Here is a 17731-nt window from a genome sequence, read left to right on the forward strand (position 1 = left end):
AATGCAATGGAAAGGAAGCATATAATAATATAATTACTGTGATAGGGTTGTGACATACTATACCTTGGAGTGTCTTGTAATCCCCACATTCCTCATCTGTATATAATTGTGATATTACATATAAAGCATGCCTTGTAAGGTATCAGGGGAAAGGTTATGATCTACTGAAAGTCATTTCTCTATCCATATATATAATTAGTGCATATGAAGTTTATGTCAATTGTATGTTTTAGTGACAATCATACAACACTATAAGTTGGGGAATCAGCCAGATATTAGCTCCCCAGAGGCAATAGCAAGGAAAGTAACCAACACCTGGGCGGGGTGTCAAAGAATCCATCAACAACCATTGTCCAGCAAGGGAGCTACAAGTCAATGACTCACCTGCATGAGGCCACACTAGGGGAATTGCTCAACCTTGCCTGGAGACTCAGCAGTGCCCACAGACATGCCTGGACTTGTGGTCCACAAGAACATAGGACTGAGGACTGGAAGCATTTGCAGAACGTCTCCTCTGAGATTTCTAGGACATCAAGAATCGTGGCCTGAACCCAGGGAAACAGCAAGGTATAAAGCATGATTCATGGTCTGTGCTACCCCAGTTAGCTACAGGGCCAACACCGCAGCCCACCGGTCTCAGCGCCACCTGGCTACAGTGGTAACCTGCTCAAAAATGTCCAGGAAAGTCTTGGGGTCATCATCAGCCCCATCTTGGCAAGCCTGATGGGGGCGCGGTTAGGTGATCCTCCTGGAGTACCGGGTCATAATATTGTGGCCACCCGCTGGACCAGCTGCTGCTGCTGGGCCACCAATATGCAGATTAACTGCTGCTGGTGTGGGGTCATCTGCTGCAGTAGTTGCTGCTGTTGATGGTAGGTGTTCTGCTTGACCATCCATTTTAGCAGCTGTTGCAGCTCCATTCAAGGTGGGTTGTTGTTTTTTTTTTTGGTTTGTTTGTTGTTTTTTTTACTTCCCTTCGGTAGGGACTAGGGCGTGGGCCTTCATTCTCCACCACTTGTGATAGGGTCTTCTGTGGCTGGGTGGCCTAGGGGCTAGATCACTGGTCTTTCAGTCTGCAAAGCCAGAGCGGGTGGTGGGGGATCCAGACCCTCCTCCTTTATTGGGTCCCAAGCCAGGGCCCTGTGTAGATCAACCCTTAAACAGGGGAGATGAGGTCTCTCTCCTGGCAGGGAGTCAAGACCCACTCCCCTGGGCTACATCCTACAAGTCTCTTCAATTTGGGGTGTGGCCCCATTCATCCAGTTGCCCCTACTGCCTCCCTTTGGCAGGGGAGCCCTTACTTGCCTCAAGCGTCTGGCTGGTCGCTGACCCATCCCTTCAGTTAGACAGACAGAGAGCGCTTGTCTCCTCGCCAGTCAGCCTCCTACTGAGACAGACTCCCGTCTTTTCTTCCCCCTCCAAGCTTGGCATTAGCTGCAAGTATAGCAGGGTGGGGCTAGCTGAACCCAAAGGTTTTCTTTAACTCCCACTGTGCCGGATGGCAGTTTCTCTGCTCCCTCACACTTATATAGCACTTTTCATCCATATATTTCAAGGAATTTACCAACGTGGTTGTAATGTTATGCATTTGACAGATTCATAGATTCCAAGGCCTGAAAGGGCCATTGTGATCATCTAGTTTCATCTCCTGCATAATACGGGCTATGGAACTTCCCCAAAATAATTCTTAGAGCATATCTTTTAGGGAGACGCAGCAAGACAATGGCAGAACTTGGACCTGCTTGATTTCTAGACCTGTGCCTTTTCCAATGGGCCAAACTGTCTTCCCCCTTATTGTGCCTAGAGGCATATGCTTTTGTGGTGAGGAGTTGTGAATGGAGTAGAAAACAATGAAAGATGTGACTTTTCTCTACATATGTCTGGCTCTGTGCTCATGCTGTGAGCAGAGCCTATGTTTTTCTAGCTCTAGGCCAGATTCTTCTGTCACACCAGTTTCAATGAGTTCAGAAAAGTCACTTCTGATTTGTATGAGTGTATATTACAGGAGAATTAGCTCCTTAATTTTAGAACATGCTTTCACGAGCTTTTAAAGGACACATGAGTTTAATGCATTCTAGAGATTCTGTATTTCTTCCAAAGCTGTCTTTTTGGTGTCATAGGTTTGGACAGAATACAAGAAGGGAAAACTGATCCCTACCTGCCTTCCATCACTGTCACAGAAGAGATTTGCAATAAGAATATGCCTTTGTTGTGCAGCGATAAAGGCCTCAGGCACAGCTTCCCCCTTTGATGAAGGCAGCTGAGAAAATTCTCACTGTTTGGGCTGACCTGTTTGTGAAAGTTCTCTTTCTCCCCCTTTTCTCCCTTGCAATGTCTAGTCTGAAAACAAACTGACAGCTGTATTCTTGGACCAGTTTGTGGGAGTTGCAGCATCAGAAGTGCAAACAGACTGTAGCTACTTAGTTCAGGAAATGAAATGCAGATAATCTGATAAATAAACAGTGTTTATTACTCTGTTTTATGTGTGCTTTGGATTTCTTTTCAAAATACTCCTACAAGGAACTGAGAATGCATATTAAACATGTGCTATTAATTTAAAGTCCTGAATGGCAAGGTCAAATTGGTCATTAACTTAAATAATTTGATCCCCAGAAAAGTGAGAATCCTTGAACTTGAACCATATTAAGTAAACAGTATCAGTGCATTACTTTTATATAGAAATTCATCCCAAAGAAGAGCAAAGCACTTTGCAATATGAATGCAGACAGAGCTAGATGAGAATAAAAGGGATAAAATACTACAGAGTTTAGGACAGAGGGTGGAGAAGAAGATTGTATCTAACTTAAATGGAGAGAGAATTATTTAAGTAAGGTGAAAAGTAATTACCCAAACTGGAATTTGGAGAGGACAGTGGGATTTAGTTACCCAGTTTGGACAGGACAGTGGGGTTACGTCCTTACCATTGAAATAATTCGTTAAGATATTTTTAATTATCACAGGGGTCAAGAGTCTGGTTTGACATTTCATCCAAATGACAGCTCTAGCAGCACAGAATTCCCTAGATCAGCACCAAGATATGGCGTCGGTTCCTTCCTAAGTCAGGGCCAGTTTGTGACCCATTTAGTTAAGGTTCCCCCTTACTAGTCTTTAGTGGCTACCAGGACTGCTGGTAGCAGCACAGAATGGAAAACAGCATTAATGGATCCAGCATTAACATTTGTGCAGCTGGGCAAGGAATGGCCCAGCAGGGATAGGGATAGGGTGGAGCCTTGACTCCATCCCCACAGGGGGATGAGCACGCACAGCAGGGTAATTAATCTAGGCCAGATATAGGGCCTGCATGGATTCCTTCTCCTCTGGAGCAAGAGCAGAACCATGACCAGAATGTGATTCTGTGAGTCACAATCTGGCTCCTGGTGTGCTCCTAGGGCAGGGCCACTACAGGCTACCCCATTCTCAGAGCTTGCAGAAAAGCTGCCATCTACCCCTCAGGAGAGAAGGCAGCCACCCACTGAATCATCAGCAGTCTTTCCTGTACTGCCCTGAGTTTGTCTTGAGGAGCCTCCCATCCAACTACTGACCCAGCATGACTCTTGCTGAGTGATTCAGAATCCATGTAATTGTTTTTCCCATTGTGCAGAATTCTTTTCACTGAACAATCTGATTCATTGTCTGAAGGAATTTTAGCTGCATATATTTGGTATTTGTATGTAGTGTAGTTGTAGCCAGGTGGGTCCCAGGATGTTAGAGTGACAAGGTGGGTTAGGTAATACCTTTTATTGGGCCAACTTCTGTTGGTGAGAGAGACAAGCTTTTAAGCCACATAGAGCTCATCTTCAGCTTTGGCCACTCTACCTTGAATGGTCCCTTACTATATGTGCTAACTACTTATGCTAAACAATCTGTTCCAAATTGCATTTTGCTATGATACTAGGAGTACCTTTCCCAGACCTGAAGAAGAGCTTTGTGTGGCTCGAAAGCTTGTCTCTCTCACCAACAGAAGTTGGTCCAATAAAAGATATTACCTCACCCACTCTGTCTCTCTTATATTCAATAATTGTATTTGAAGTGAATTTAAGGGCTAGAGAAAGGTATTGGATTGACAGCACTGGACAGTGAAGTTCTTTATTTATCCACAGATGAAATACAGCATGCACAGAGTCAGTTCCATTTCTCTTCACCCCACCATGTGTGTCAACCTTGTTTTGGAGAGAGAACCTCTGGGAGTGAGAGAGTAGCTCAGTATCTCTAACCACTTAGGCTATGTCTACACTAGAAAGCTTACAGTGGCACAGCTGTACCAATGCTGTGCTGTCCCCACCGCCGATCTAGTATAGTCCACACCGGCGCTTTTGTTGGTGTAACTTATGTCGCTCATGGGGTGGTTTTTTTTTTTCACACCCCTGAGTGACATAAATTATACCAGCATAAGTGGTAGTGTAGACTTAGGCTTAGTCTTTGGTCTCTCTGGTGAGACTGCTAAGGAAGGGTAATAAGAGATTGATCTTGCATGGTGATGAATTCCTACTAGGAGTTGAGAGCGCTCAGTACCACTCTGGACAAAATCAAGATGGAGTCCTAATGGGGGCAATGTTTTTGTTATGTGTACACCTGTCCCAAAGAAATTGTAAAACTAATTCCTCTTACTTTGGCCACTGAACAGCCATCAGATAAAAATACTTTTAGACCCTCCCAGCCTTAATTAACAACATGCAAGCCATTAACCTAGATGTGAAGGGCTATGTAAAACTCCACACACTTGCTAGATTTCAAGTTCCCCAAGGACAGACCGAAGTCATCCTATATATTTGTAGGCCCCTAGTATAATGGAGGCCTTAGCCTAATTGGGACTTCTATGTGCTACTACAATAGAAATAATGAATAACAATAATAATGATGATGTTGTGAAAGGTTCTGTCACCCATCAGAAATACCATGGTCTACTCAAAAAAAAAAAAAAAAAAAAAGGAGTACTTGTGGCACCTTAGAGACTAACCAGTTTATTTGAGCATGAGCTTTCGTGAGCTACAGCTCACTTCATCGGATGCATAGCATATTGTGGAAACTGCAGAAGACATTATATACACACAGAGACCATGCAGTTTCCACAATATGCTATGCATCCGATGAAGTGAGCTGTAGCTCACGAAAGCTCATGCTCAAATAAACTGGTTAGTCTCTAAGGTGCCACAAGTACTCCTTTTCTTTTTTCTTTTTACGAATACAGACTAACACGGCTGTTACTCTGAAAATGGTCTACTCAGTCACTCACAGCCCATTATTTACAACTAGAAATCTTTTTTCTTGACCTCTCACTTGCAGCTAAGGTTGTGCCAAAATAACGAAAATACTTCCATGAAATATCACACACAGACAGACAGACACAATTACACGCACACAAGCAGTTTCTTTCAGGAGTTTGTTTAAATCCCAACACTTTTCTTTTTTGTGATTTCTCTTCCCCCCTCCAAAAAAAAAATGGCTTTGCATGAAAACACAGATGTTTTCAACATTTTGTTTCAGTTAAAAAAAATCTTTGCAGATCATTTCAGTTTTTGAAAATGTCCAGGATTTGCTCAAAAGCAAAATTTCACAGTTTTTTCCCCCATGAAACTGGACTAGTTCAGGAAAATCCAAAAGGAGTATGACAACAGAACATTTCAAAGTCTTTGAATTTTAAGTTGAGCTACACTGAACATTCTCAGTCAAAGCTTGTTTAGTTTTTCAGTATCAAACACTATAAAAATATTTTCTATAAAGTAACAAGAAAATGAATATTTTGCTTTACAGTAACAACTAAGGCCACAATCCTGCAAAGACTTACTCATATACTTACCTTCACCCAATGGGACTACTCACAGAATGTAAAGTTGGATGGCCCAGATCCTCAAAAGTATTTAGGTGCCCAACTTCCACAGAAATCAGTGAGAGATAGGCGCCTAAATATCTTTGAGGATCTGAGCTGATGTGTGCATGATTCAGCAGGATAAGGGCCTAAAACAGTGATGGCAACTGGTAGCCTAGGGGCTGTATCTGGCCTGCCGGATCATTTTATTTGGCCTGCCACTGCCCAGCTTGATGCAAATGATCCAGCAGTGCCAGGGCCACGAAGGGGGTGGGGGGCCATGGTGGGGGCAAGGTCCCCGCATGCAAGGCCCTGCATGCCTGTGTCATGTGATGCTGTGCCGAGAGTCAATGGGCCAGGGAGGAGAGCTGGGCCCAGCCCCATGGGATAGGAACTGCCACTGAGGGGTGGATGGGAGGGGCGTGCTAGCTTTCAGACCCCTCCTCCCCCGGCCCTTCCATCCCTCTAGGGGCAGGACCTGACCCCCCCACATCACACAACCCAGCCCGCCAAAGGGTTTTAGTGGATTTTGTGGACCTCTAGTACCTTAAAGTTGCCCATCCCTGGCCTAAAATAACATCGATCTGCTCAAGTTAAAAGATTCCAGTTTCCAGGAGAGTAATGCACTGTTTGAAATGTTTGGCCTTTAAAATGTTTAAAAGTTATAGTTTAGTTGCTGCTTCCTTTAGTTACTGTGGGTTAGCAAAAATATTCATGTTCATACATTTCTGAGAATCAAGTTATTTATTTGAATAAAGAAGCGCTTTATCTTTCATGCGAATAACCCTCCAGACAAAAGCATATATAAAGTAAGCTGACCATCTGTTCCAATCTTCTGAACTAGATCTACATATCAAAGGTTGGAGAATAGTATGGAGTTCCATGTAATAATTTCTCATGGACAGTTTTGCCAACAGGGGGAGGCTATTGACCCTGAAGATGTGGGGGGAAGCTAAGAGAGCAAGATATGGCATAATCTAGGGTGAAATAAGTTGGGAATGGGTGATAGGATCTTCTCCTTCCAAAGATACAAGTTTGCAGCTTCAAAAAAATTGCACTTTTACTGGGACTATGGGAGACTCATAGTTGAAAAGTAGAATGTTTGGGATGATCTGCAAAAGCATCAGTGTGTCTTCCATTCCCAGGGCAGAAGCTGTGAGCCAGGGCTGTTTGCACTAAACATGGAGAATTCAAACCCAGCAGGAGAGACAGATGGGAGCCATAGCAGCAGCACTTGGTTTATTTGTTTAAAAAGGTATCCTGGAAGTGAGCATGAGCTCACAAGCACTGAATCTGGGCATTCCTCTCCTCTCCCTTTTCTAACAGTCCTGCTCAGATAGAGTGGGGCAGCACTGAGTGTCTCCACCTGGTCCTCCGCTGACTAACTCCCCCAATCCTATCCACCCTATGGCCCCTTCAGTCTCTCTGAGTTTCTTTCTTTGCTGAACCCTCTCTTTTTCTCCTCTTGCCAGTGTGTTGCATAATGAAGATAGGAGTCCGCAGGGGCCACTCTAGCTACAGGTAAACAGACATCTGCCCAGGGCAGCAGATTTTGTCTAAGGCACGAGGGGTGGTTGGGCCAAACCTGAGTGGTGGTGTGACCCGTGTGCCAGGTTACAATGCCATCCCTCAAATTGGGTCCAAGTGCGCCACTCCTCGTCATGACCGAGGGATGGCTGGCCCAGACCTGAGTGAGTGGCATTGTGACCTGGCGCTTGCCCCCGCATGTCTACCATAACCATCGAACCATCAGGAGGCTCGATGCACCCCCACCCACAGTTGAGAACCTCTGTTCTATGAGGTAGGAGGGGGGCAGACTGTCTTGAGCAGCCTCTGCGAGTCTTGGGGAAGAAGGGAAGCACCGATTCAGCTCCTGCACACAGGGATTCCTGCAGAGAAGGAGGAAGTACTGTGGTGTCTGGGCTCTGCAGCATTCACCCTTTCTGCCTGGCAGGGCAGCGTATTGAAGGACGATTAGGGAAAGGATTAGGGCTTTTCTGGGATGTCCCACTTTCCTCTCTGTGTCACCCAGGCTTTCCCTCAATGTCATGCTCTCCTACGAGGTCTACTTAGAGATCTGTGGCTGAAGAAACCATCTCACGCCCCATTCTCAGACTGGAAACAACATGCAGTGCCAACTCGAAGGTCTGCTTGCATTCAGGGGAGGAATCCCACTCTTGTGGCCCAGGGTGTGACACCACGACTGATCTCTCGACTCTCCTCTGCTACAGCAGCTCATGCACTCCTGGACAAGAGCGCTACTGGCCCTTTACCATGCACAGATGATCAGCGCTGCCAGGGAGCTAAAAAGACATTTTATAGAGCAGAAGCATTGGTGGGAAATTCTAACACACTAAGCAAATTCAGGAGCCCATCACTTGTCCACTGGACCAGGCTCAACAGGTTACTCTCTGGTTCATCCAGAGTTGCCTCAGCTACGTGCTGCACTGGCTTTAGATTCTTCTCCATGTTGTGACTGTAGGGCAGCGGTGCAGAAAATAGCTCATGTGGTGGAAGAGTGCCCAACTGAACATCTGGAGGGCACTTTGCAATACCTAGCCTCCCTTGATACAGAGACCATGCTCTAGTTACAGAATCGGGACGTTGAGCTCTGATGTCCGCATACGAAAAGAAGGAATTTCTCCTGCCCAGAGCTTGCGTGAGATTTCAACTTGTGTGCCTGAGAGAGTTAACAAGGAGGGAAAATATACTGGCTCCACAGGATGGAGAAGGAAACAAAGTTAACAAAGATCAAAGACTATAAAAGTGACACAGGATATGTCTACACTTCAAAATGTAAATAAATAAAACCATCTGTGGCAGAGTCTCAGAGCCGAAGTCAACTCACTCGGTCTCGTGGGGCTCATACTATGGGGCAAAAATAGCCTTGTAGACTTTCCTGCTCAGGCTGGAGCCTGGACTCTGACACCCTCCCTCCTCGCCTGGTTTCGGAGACCAGCCTCCAGCCCCCGCAGGAACATCTACACTGCTATTTTTAGCTCCATAGCAAAAGCCCCACAAGCCCATTAGCTGACAGGCTCTGAGACCATAGGTTCTGGAACTAGGGATGCTGCTGCACCCCCTGGCTTGAAGTGGTTTCCACCATATACAGGGTTTACAGTTTGGTTCAGTGGCTCTCAGCACCCCCACTATACAAATTGTTCCAGCCTCTGTCTGAAACTTGCAGCCGCAGGTTCGTTTTTGCAGGGTAGACGTACCCACAGAGAGAGAAGTGCAGTCTGAACAGATGACTGGAAACTAGAAATTCCTGATGACTAATGCTGGCTGTGACAGTGTCCTCTTGTGCCCTTGGTCAAATCATTCATGACCTAAAGTCAATGGGTGCAATCTGGACATCAATCCATGCCGTAATTGCCCTCTCTGTAAAATGGGAATATAATATTACATCCCTACCTCACAGTACTATGAGGATTAATTAATGTGTGCAAAGTACTATGTAAGTATTACCTCCTACTGAAGTATTTTATAAGAATGAGAATGTAAAAAATAAGCTTTGAAGTCATTTTCAGCAAGTGGTGATTTGGAGGATTGCAGGCAAAGGGCCAGATCCTCAGCTGGTGCACATAGGCACGATGATTTCAGTGGATCTATGCAGATTTACATCAGTTGGGACTCTTACTCAGAGCTGGGAGTCAGGAATTCCTCAGCTGTAATCTAGCTGTGCCACTGAGCCTTTCTGGGGGGTCGGGCAAATCGCCTAATCTCTCTGTTCCTCAATTTGCTCATCTTCTAAAAAGAGGATCATAATACTCATTGCCCTGGTACCAGTGTTGTGGGAATTCACGGGACAGTGGGGTCCTGATCTCGGTTGGGCACTAGGCCTCACCACAATTAACACAATTAATAATGTTTGTGAGGTGGTTTGAACATATATAATTTGCTATATTTAAAGGCTATTTAATTAAGGGCAAAGGTGAGAGGGAAAGAGGAAGAAAATGAGCGTAGATGATGCCCTAGGCCACTTCCCTCTCCGATTTCCAGGCATGCCACGACTGACTTGTTCACAGCTATTTTGGACCATCTGCTTGTGAGTTAATCCCTCATTTTCACGCAGTGTAGCTCTGGCCCTCTGCCCACGGGCCCCTGGAACGCCGGGCTCGCTGCTGCTTTTCATCCTCGCTCTGTTTAACCAACAGTTACTGTGGTGAGGCAAACATGAAAACCCGAGCCTCTGCCCCCACGTAAACTCAGTCACTTCCCTTTGCACGGAGCCCAGCCAGCTTGCTGAGCCCGGACACGGTGCAGCCCTGTGCGTGTCCGCAGGGAAGGGAGGAGGCTTCCCCACGCGGGAGGTGGGGCCTGAGCGCCGGCTGAAGCGGCGCTCTCTGCAGCTGGTCCTGCCAGTGCTGCCGCTGACAGAGACCCCGGAAGGCAGCTGCCGCCGCAGCCGCCTCCCGCATATAACTGCCCGGCGTCACTCGCTTCTGTCTCCGCTGCCTCTCGCGACTCTTCCTGCCGCCGCGCTCCCGATAGCTCCTGCACCGCCTCGGCGGCTCTGGGCAGCTGGAGGCCGGGGGTGGAGGCTTTGTGAGGATTAAAGGAGCGCGCAGAAGCCCAGCCCGGCAAGCTCGTCCCGAAGAGCCGCTGCGCTGTTGCAAGTTTACTCCACGCGGATGGACTGACCCAGCCTTTACTTCGGGGCTTCGTGGTTTAACCTCTTCCCAGCCTCTCTTTTCTTTCTGCCTGCCGCTCCCTCCTGTATTGTGGAGAGCCCCATAACCTTAATAGGGGTGTGCCAGTCACAGGCTGGGGGGCTGTTTAAGGAAGATTAACTCTTTCCTTTTCTTGTGTGTGTGCAAAGCCTGACTTCCCCTTTTCTGTTATTCCCTCACTGCATTTTAATTGCACATTTTGCCTGTTTTTGCCCCCCCCCCCTTCTTATTCCCCTGGATTTGCACATTTTCCTCTCCCCAATTAAAAAGTTGTCACAGGTGATGATGGTTTTTCTGTTGCGAGTTTTGCTCCTGCTGGTGCTAAGTTCTAGCCGGACCTTTGCAGAGCCCTTTGTGGCCAATGGCAAATGTCCAGCTCGTTGCGATGTCTCCAAGTGCCCGAGCCCCAGCTGCCCAAGCGGCTATGTCCCCGATCGTTGCAACTGCTGCCTTATCTGTGCTGCGGGAGAAGGTGATTCCTGTGGCCGCAAGGAAGACCCACCATGCGGGGACAGCCTGGATTGCAAGCACCCCATGGGCAAGCGCTTCGGCAAAGGGGTATGCCAGTGCAAGCTCAGCTACCAGGTGTGCGGCAGCGATGGCAGGACCTATGACAATGTGTGTCAGCTGAAGGCGGTGAGCCGTAAGGCTTTGCAACAGGGGTTGCCAGCTGTCATCCAGATCCAGAAAGGCGCCTGTGAATCGGGTAAGACCATGCAGGGCACCGCCACCCCCATCATTACCACTGGTAACATTGAGCTGCTGCACTTTCAGCAGGGCCATCTTGGGTGCTCGGGACTGCTTAACGTGCTCCACCCAGGAGATAGGATGCAATGGGTGGGGGAAGGGAGGCGTTTTGTGGGTGAACATGAACCCCTTAGCTGTTGTGCACATCACACATCAGTTTCCAAGTTAATGAAACATTTAAATTTCAAGTGATCTTGGAGGATGGGATGGCTCAGGGGACTGGAATGAGATACAGAGCTGTTGTCAGTTAGACTCCTTACTCAATTTGGCAACCAAAGAAGATCTAAGCTGTTTGTGAAATAAGCCAGGGTGTTCAGGCCTTGTCCATATCAGATCAATCACATTCACTAATGGGCACTGTGGTCTTGTGGTTAGAGCCCTGGATTCAGGAGTACTGTGTTCTAATCCTGGCTCTGCTATTGATTTGCTTTATGACCTTGGGTAACTCACTCTCTGTGCTTCAGTTTACACCAGTTTAAAATGGAATAATGAAACTTACATTCCTTTGTAAAGGTACTTTGAGATCTTTGAATGAAAAGTGATATAAAGGAATGAGCATAACATTTTATTAGCAGTAAGAAAGCAGCAATAGAAAGGCCACGACTGCATGGTCAGCATTATCCTTTCACCCTTAAAAGTGGTCCTTCCAAGTCAAAATCAGGGCACTGAAATCTTACAGTCTGGGGCATTTCACAATGCCTACATTTACACAATGAAATGTTTTGACCTGCCATACATCGATTAAAAAAAGCACCTGTGATATCTGATGTATGAGGCAGAGCAAGAAGAGACATAACAACAACCAGCCCAGCAGGTGCAAGCTAAAGTATCACTTATTTCTTGTTTTACTGTAACAATGTACTGTAGTCCATCATCCATACAGTACTCCCCACATATCAGAGTGCTTTTGTGTATTTTGAAATGGCAAAGATACCAGGATGCTATTGTCTGTTCAACTTGTACACTAAATCATTTGAATGTTTTAGAGTGCAATTTGGTATTACCGTTTTTGTCTGACCTAGGATATTGTACTATTCCCAGCTCACGTCCAACTGGATTTACTAACTTCAAAAGATTTTGGTGATCAGTTGTTGATTTTTAGGTATTAAAATGAATGACTTTTGTGAAAGTGTCGATTTGACTTATTTTTGCAAAAGTTCACAAATTTTCTAGTAAATTATTTAATGGCTGATTTTTACATTGTTTCCATCAACATCCCCGAAAACAACAGTGGATAGGTGTTCTGGCATTTTAAGTGACACATCAATGCTTCAGTAAAGTCAGATGAAATATATTAGCAAGGGTTGTAAAAACCATTAGAACTATGGGCAAACAATTCATTGGAAGGGATGTAGGTAGGGAAAGGGGACTTGCCTATTGTTAGACTCTTATAGCACTTTTCATCTGTAGCTCTCAAACTGCTTGAGAAAGGAGCTAAATATTGTTATCCCCATTTTATAGATGGGGAAACTGCGACAGAGAGGTGGAGTGATTTGTCCTAGGTTATCTAGCAGGCCCCAGTCCACTGTACTTTCTACTGAGCCACTTTGCCTCCCTAAAAATTTTGAAGTTGTAACGTTCTCTTATCTAGACATTTCAACATATAAAACCATTAACTCTGACACTTTCAATACTTAGTTTGAACTCATTCATTCAGAACATTTAGAATGTTTAACCATAAAAATTAGTATTTGATATTGTACCTAGGGACTTAGGGAATGTTTTGTTTTTAGTTTCAGAGTAGCAGCCGTGTTAGTCTGTATTTGCAAAAAGAAAAGGAGTACTTGTGGCACCTTAGAGACTAACAAATCTATTTGAGCATAAGCTTTCGTGAGCTACAGCTCACTTCATCGGATGTATTCAGTGGAAAATACAGTGGGGAGATTTATATACCTAGAGAACATGAAACAATGGGTGTTACCATACACACTGTAATGAGAGTGATCACTTCAGGTGAGGTATTAACAGCAGGAGAGCCGGGGGGGGGGGGGTAGAGGGGAAAGCCTTTTGTAGTGATAATCAAGGTGGGCCATTTCCAGCAGTTGACAAGAACCTCTGAGAAACGGGGGGGGGGGGGGGGGAATAAACATGGGGAAATAGTTTACTTTGTGTAATGACCCATCCACTCCCAGTCTCTATTCAAGCCTAAGTTAATTGTATCCAGTTTGCATATTAATTCCAATTCATCAATCTCTCGTTGGAGTCTGTTTTTGAAGTTTTTTTGTTGAAGAATTGCAACTTTTAGGTCTGTAATTGAGTGACCACAGAGATTGAAGTGTTCTCCAACTGGTTTTTGAATGTTATAATTCTTGATGTCTGATTTGTGTCCATTTATTCTTTTACGTAGAGACTGTCCAGTTTGACCAATGTACATGGCAGAGGGGCATGGCTGGCACATGATGTCATATATCACATTGGTAGATGTGCAGGTGAACGAGCCTCTGATAGTGTGGCTGATGTGATTAGGCCCTATGGTGGTGTCCCCTGAATAGATATGTGGACGCAGTTGGCAACGGGCTTTGTTGCAAGGATAGGTTCCTGGGTTAGTGGTTCTGTTGTGTGGTGTGTGGTTGCTGGTGAGTATTTGCTTCAGGTTGCGGGGCTGTCTGTAAGCAAGGACTGGCCTGTCTCCCAAGATCTGTGAGACTGATGGGTCGTCCTTCAGGATAGGTTGTAGATCCTTGATGATGCACTGGAGAGGCTTTAGTTGGGGGCTGAAGGTGATGGCTAGTGGCATTCTGTTATTTTCTTTGTTGGGCCTGTCCTGTAGTAGGTGACTTCTGGGTACTCTTCTGGTTCTGTCAATCTGTTTCTTCACTTCAGCGGGTGGGTATTGTAGTTTGTAAGAATGCTTGATAGAGATCTTGTAGGTGTTTGTCTCTGTCTGAGGGGTTGGAGCAAATGCGGTTGTATCGTAGACCTTGGCTGTAGACAATGGATCGATATCCCCGATAATGTCACGGCAAACCTGGTGGCTGAACTTTGTGACTTTGTCCTCACCCATAACTGTTTCACATTTGGGGACAAACACCTACAAGATCTCTATCAAGCATTCTTACAACTACAATACCCATCCGCTGAAGTGAAGAAACAGATTGACAGAGCCAGAAGAGTACCCAGAAGTCACCTACTACAGGAAAGGCCCAACAAAGAAAATAACAGAACGCCACTAGCCATCACCTTCAGCCCCCAACTAAAACCTCTCCAACGCATCATCAAGGATCTATAACCTATCCTGAAGGACGAACCATCAGTCTCACAGATCCTGGGGGACAGGCCAGTCCTTGCTTACAGACAGCCCCGCAACCTGAAGCAAATACTCACCAGCAACCACACACCACACAACAGAACCACTAACCCAGGAACCTATCCTTGCAACAAAGCCCGTTGCCAACTGTGCCCACATATCTATTTAGGGGACACCACCATAAGGCCTAATCACAATAGCCACGCTATCAGAGGCTTGTTCATCTGCACATCTACCAATGTGATATATGACATCATGTGCCAGCAATGCCCCTCTGCCATGTACATTGGTCAAACTGGACAGTCTCTACGTAAAAGAATAAATGGACACAAATCCGACATCAAGAATTATAACATTCAAAAACCAGTTGGAGAACACTTCAATCTCTGTGGTCATTCGAATACAGACCTAAAAGTTGCAATTCTTCAACAAAAAAAATTCAAAAACAGACTCCAACAAGAGACTGATGAATTGGAATTAATATGCAAACTAGATACAATTAACTTAGGCTTGAATAGAGACTGGGAGTGGATGGGTCATTACACAAAGTAGACTATTTCCCCATGTTTATTCCCCCCCCCCCCCCCCGCACTGTTCCTCAGATGTTCTTGTCAACTGCTGGAAATGGCCCACCTTGATTATCACTACAAAAGGTTCCCCCCCCACCCCTCCCGGCTCTCCTGCTGTTAATAGCTCACCCTAAGTGATCAGTCTCATTGCAGTGTGTATGGTAACACCCATTGTTTCATGTTCTCTATGTATATAAATCTCCGCACTGTATTTTCCACTGAATGCATCCGATGAAGTGAGCTGTAGCTCAAGAAAGCTTATGCTCAAATAAATTTGTTAGTCTCTAAGGTGCGACAAGTACTCCTTTTCTTTTTGTTTCTAGTGCATGTGGCATTTCTTCCTGGCATCCTCCTGTGTTCACTGTAATAACTTAGGAATTTGGAGCAGTGGGGTAGAGGTTACATTTTTTTTCCAAGTAACTGTTTTTGTGTTCCCGTTATTTGGCAATTTGTTTCTGACCTGGGAAAACGTCAACTCCAATGTAACATCTGGTTTAGAGTGAAGTTCTGATTTTTTTTTTTTTTTTTAAATTCTACAGCTGTGCTAACTGAAGCTCAAAGTGACCAAGTGTCTCGCCCAAGGTCAGACAGAATCAATGGCTGAGCCAGGCGTAGAACTCAGTTATGGTTCTTTTAAAAACAGTAACGTGCTATGGCTGTCATAAAATATTTTAAAAGACAGTAACTGTTCAAAGTTAAAGTCGTGTTTCTACATTTTCTCTGTTTGTGCAGGGAATCTGGCTGCAGATTGCTCAGAATTTGGAGACACTGACATACTTATAAAGTTGATCCAATTTCACTCCACCAGTTGTATATAAATTAATATCCAGACTAACGATAGCTTTACCAAGTGGTTTAGGCTATACCTTACAGAGTATACCATGAGGAGTAACCTTGGAACTTCTGCTGCTTTGCTTGTCAGAAGTTTGACATATGTACGTGAAGTTAGGTAGTCACTATAGTTAGCTAAGGTAGGGAGATGCAACACTGGCTGTACTTTCTAATGACGTACATCTGTGATAAGTGTGGTTGGATAAAAATAGGGCTGGTGGAAGACAGAGGGAGGAAGAATACATGTCAAAAACAGAGGCCCAGAATGACTGAGTGGGTGAAGAGTGCTCATTTTTCTGATCACCTCTGCTCCTTCAGAACGTTCTTTGGTTGAGAAAGGAGCATGAAGGACCGCACAGACTCCTATACCTGGGCACGCCGAATCCAAAGAACTGAGTATCATAGATCATTTGTATATACAAACACAGCTATAAGCACCAGATCATGCTGTCACTATTGTTACTGTATAATGGCTTGAGCCTCCAAACATGAACAGCCTTACTCAGGTGAGTAGCCCAAGTGACCATGGGACTACTTGCAGAACTTGGGCTCAGGCCATAGATGAGCAAGTAATTTGTTACTGATTTAATACAGTGCAAATTCATTTCTTTTCTTAGCAAATCAGCATTTTGCTACAGTTCTTAGTTTTTAAATGAATGTCTTCTATTGTGTTTTCTATCCCAAATGTAAAAAGACAAGCCATCCAAAAATTAAAGAGGCTAGGATTTTTCAGCTTGGAAAAGAGAAGACTAAGGGGGGATATGATAGAGGTATATAAAATTGTGAGTGGTGTGGAGAAAGTGAATAAGGAAAAGTTATTTACTTGTTCCCATAACATAAGAACTAGGGGCCACAAAATGAAATTAACGAGCAGCAGGTTTAAAACAAATAAAAGTAAATTCTTCTTCACACAGTGCACAGTCAACCTGTGGAACTCCTTGCCTGAGGAGGTTGTGAAGGCTAGGACTATAACAGGGTTTAAAAGAGAACTAGATAAATTCATGGAGGTTAATTCATTAATGGCTATTAGCCAAGATGGGTAAGGAATGGTGTCCCTAGCCTCTATTTGTCAGAGGGTGGAGATGGATGGCAGGAGAGCGAGATCACTTGATCATTACCTGTTAGGTTCACTCCCTCTGGGGCACCTGACATTGGCCACTGTTGGCAGACAGGATACTGGGCTGACCCAGTGTGGCCATTCTTATGTTCTTATGTTTTCCTCATTGTTTTAATAGCAGCTTAAACCTGCCTGGAAAACAAATGCTTTGCAATCAAAAGATGCAAACCCTTACCTTCCATTAAAGTAAACATAATTAAGTTGTAATTATATTACTTATGCTCCCAATAAAGTCAATCAAAGTATTCAAATGACTAAAGAATTGAAAGATCAGGCTCAAATTTTGCAGGTGTATCACATATGTTTTGTATTTCTCTTGCTGATTTCTTAACTATTAAAGATATTTGCATGCAGCAGGTTCTTTAGAGCTCCTTAGAATTCATGTGCTGTTAATAAAGTATCCCCTGCATGAAATCATAATTCTCTGCAACATCAGAGGTGGTTTCTGTGTGAACAACCCTGATATATATGTAAATTTATATATAAATAGATTTCTATGATCTGGAGAACAGTAGAAAGGAACAGGTGAAGTCTTGGAAATCTTCTCGTCATATAAATACATTTAGCAATAAAAATCCAGGTACGAAAATCAGGAAAAAATAACTAATACACTGTGCAAGTGGAATTACTATTCCTAAATCTGTTATATTTCAGAATAGTGTATGTGCTCAGTATACTGCATATCCATGCACACACACATTTATCATATATATTTAATTATAATATGTAATATTTCAAAAG

The 17731-nt window shown here is 44.6% G+C and overlaps 1 protein-coding gene across 1 annotated transcript in view; it reads left to right on the top strand.

The window, feature by feature from the left end:
* The first annotated feature begins 9996 nt into the window (after positions 1-9996).
* The window catches only part of HTRA3 (HtrA serine peptidase 3), a 41003-nt gene continuing 33268 nt past the window's right edge, over positions 9997-17731 (top strand). The window contains exon 1 of the mRNA XM_074951767.1: positions 9997-11185. Within this exon, the coding sequence (XP_074807868.1) occupies positions 10762-11185 (424 nt within the window). The 5' untranslated portion in view covers positions 9997-10761. The remainder of the gene's footprint in view (positions 11186-17731) is intronic.

Source organism: Natator depressus, chromosome 4 (genome assembly GCF_965152275.1).
Source record: "Natator depressus isolate rNatDep1 chromosome 4, rNatDep2.hap1, whole genome shotgun sequence".
In the NCBI taxonomy this organism is placed as follows: Eukaryota; Metazoa; Chordata; order Testudines; family Cheloniidae; genus Natator; species Natator depressus.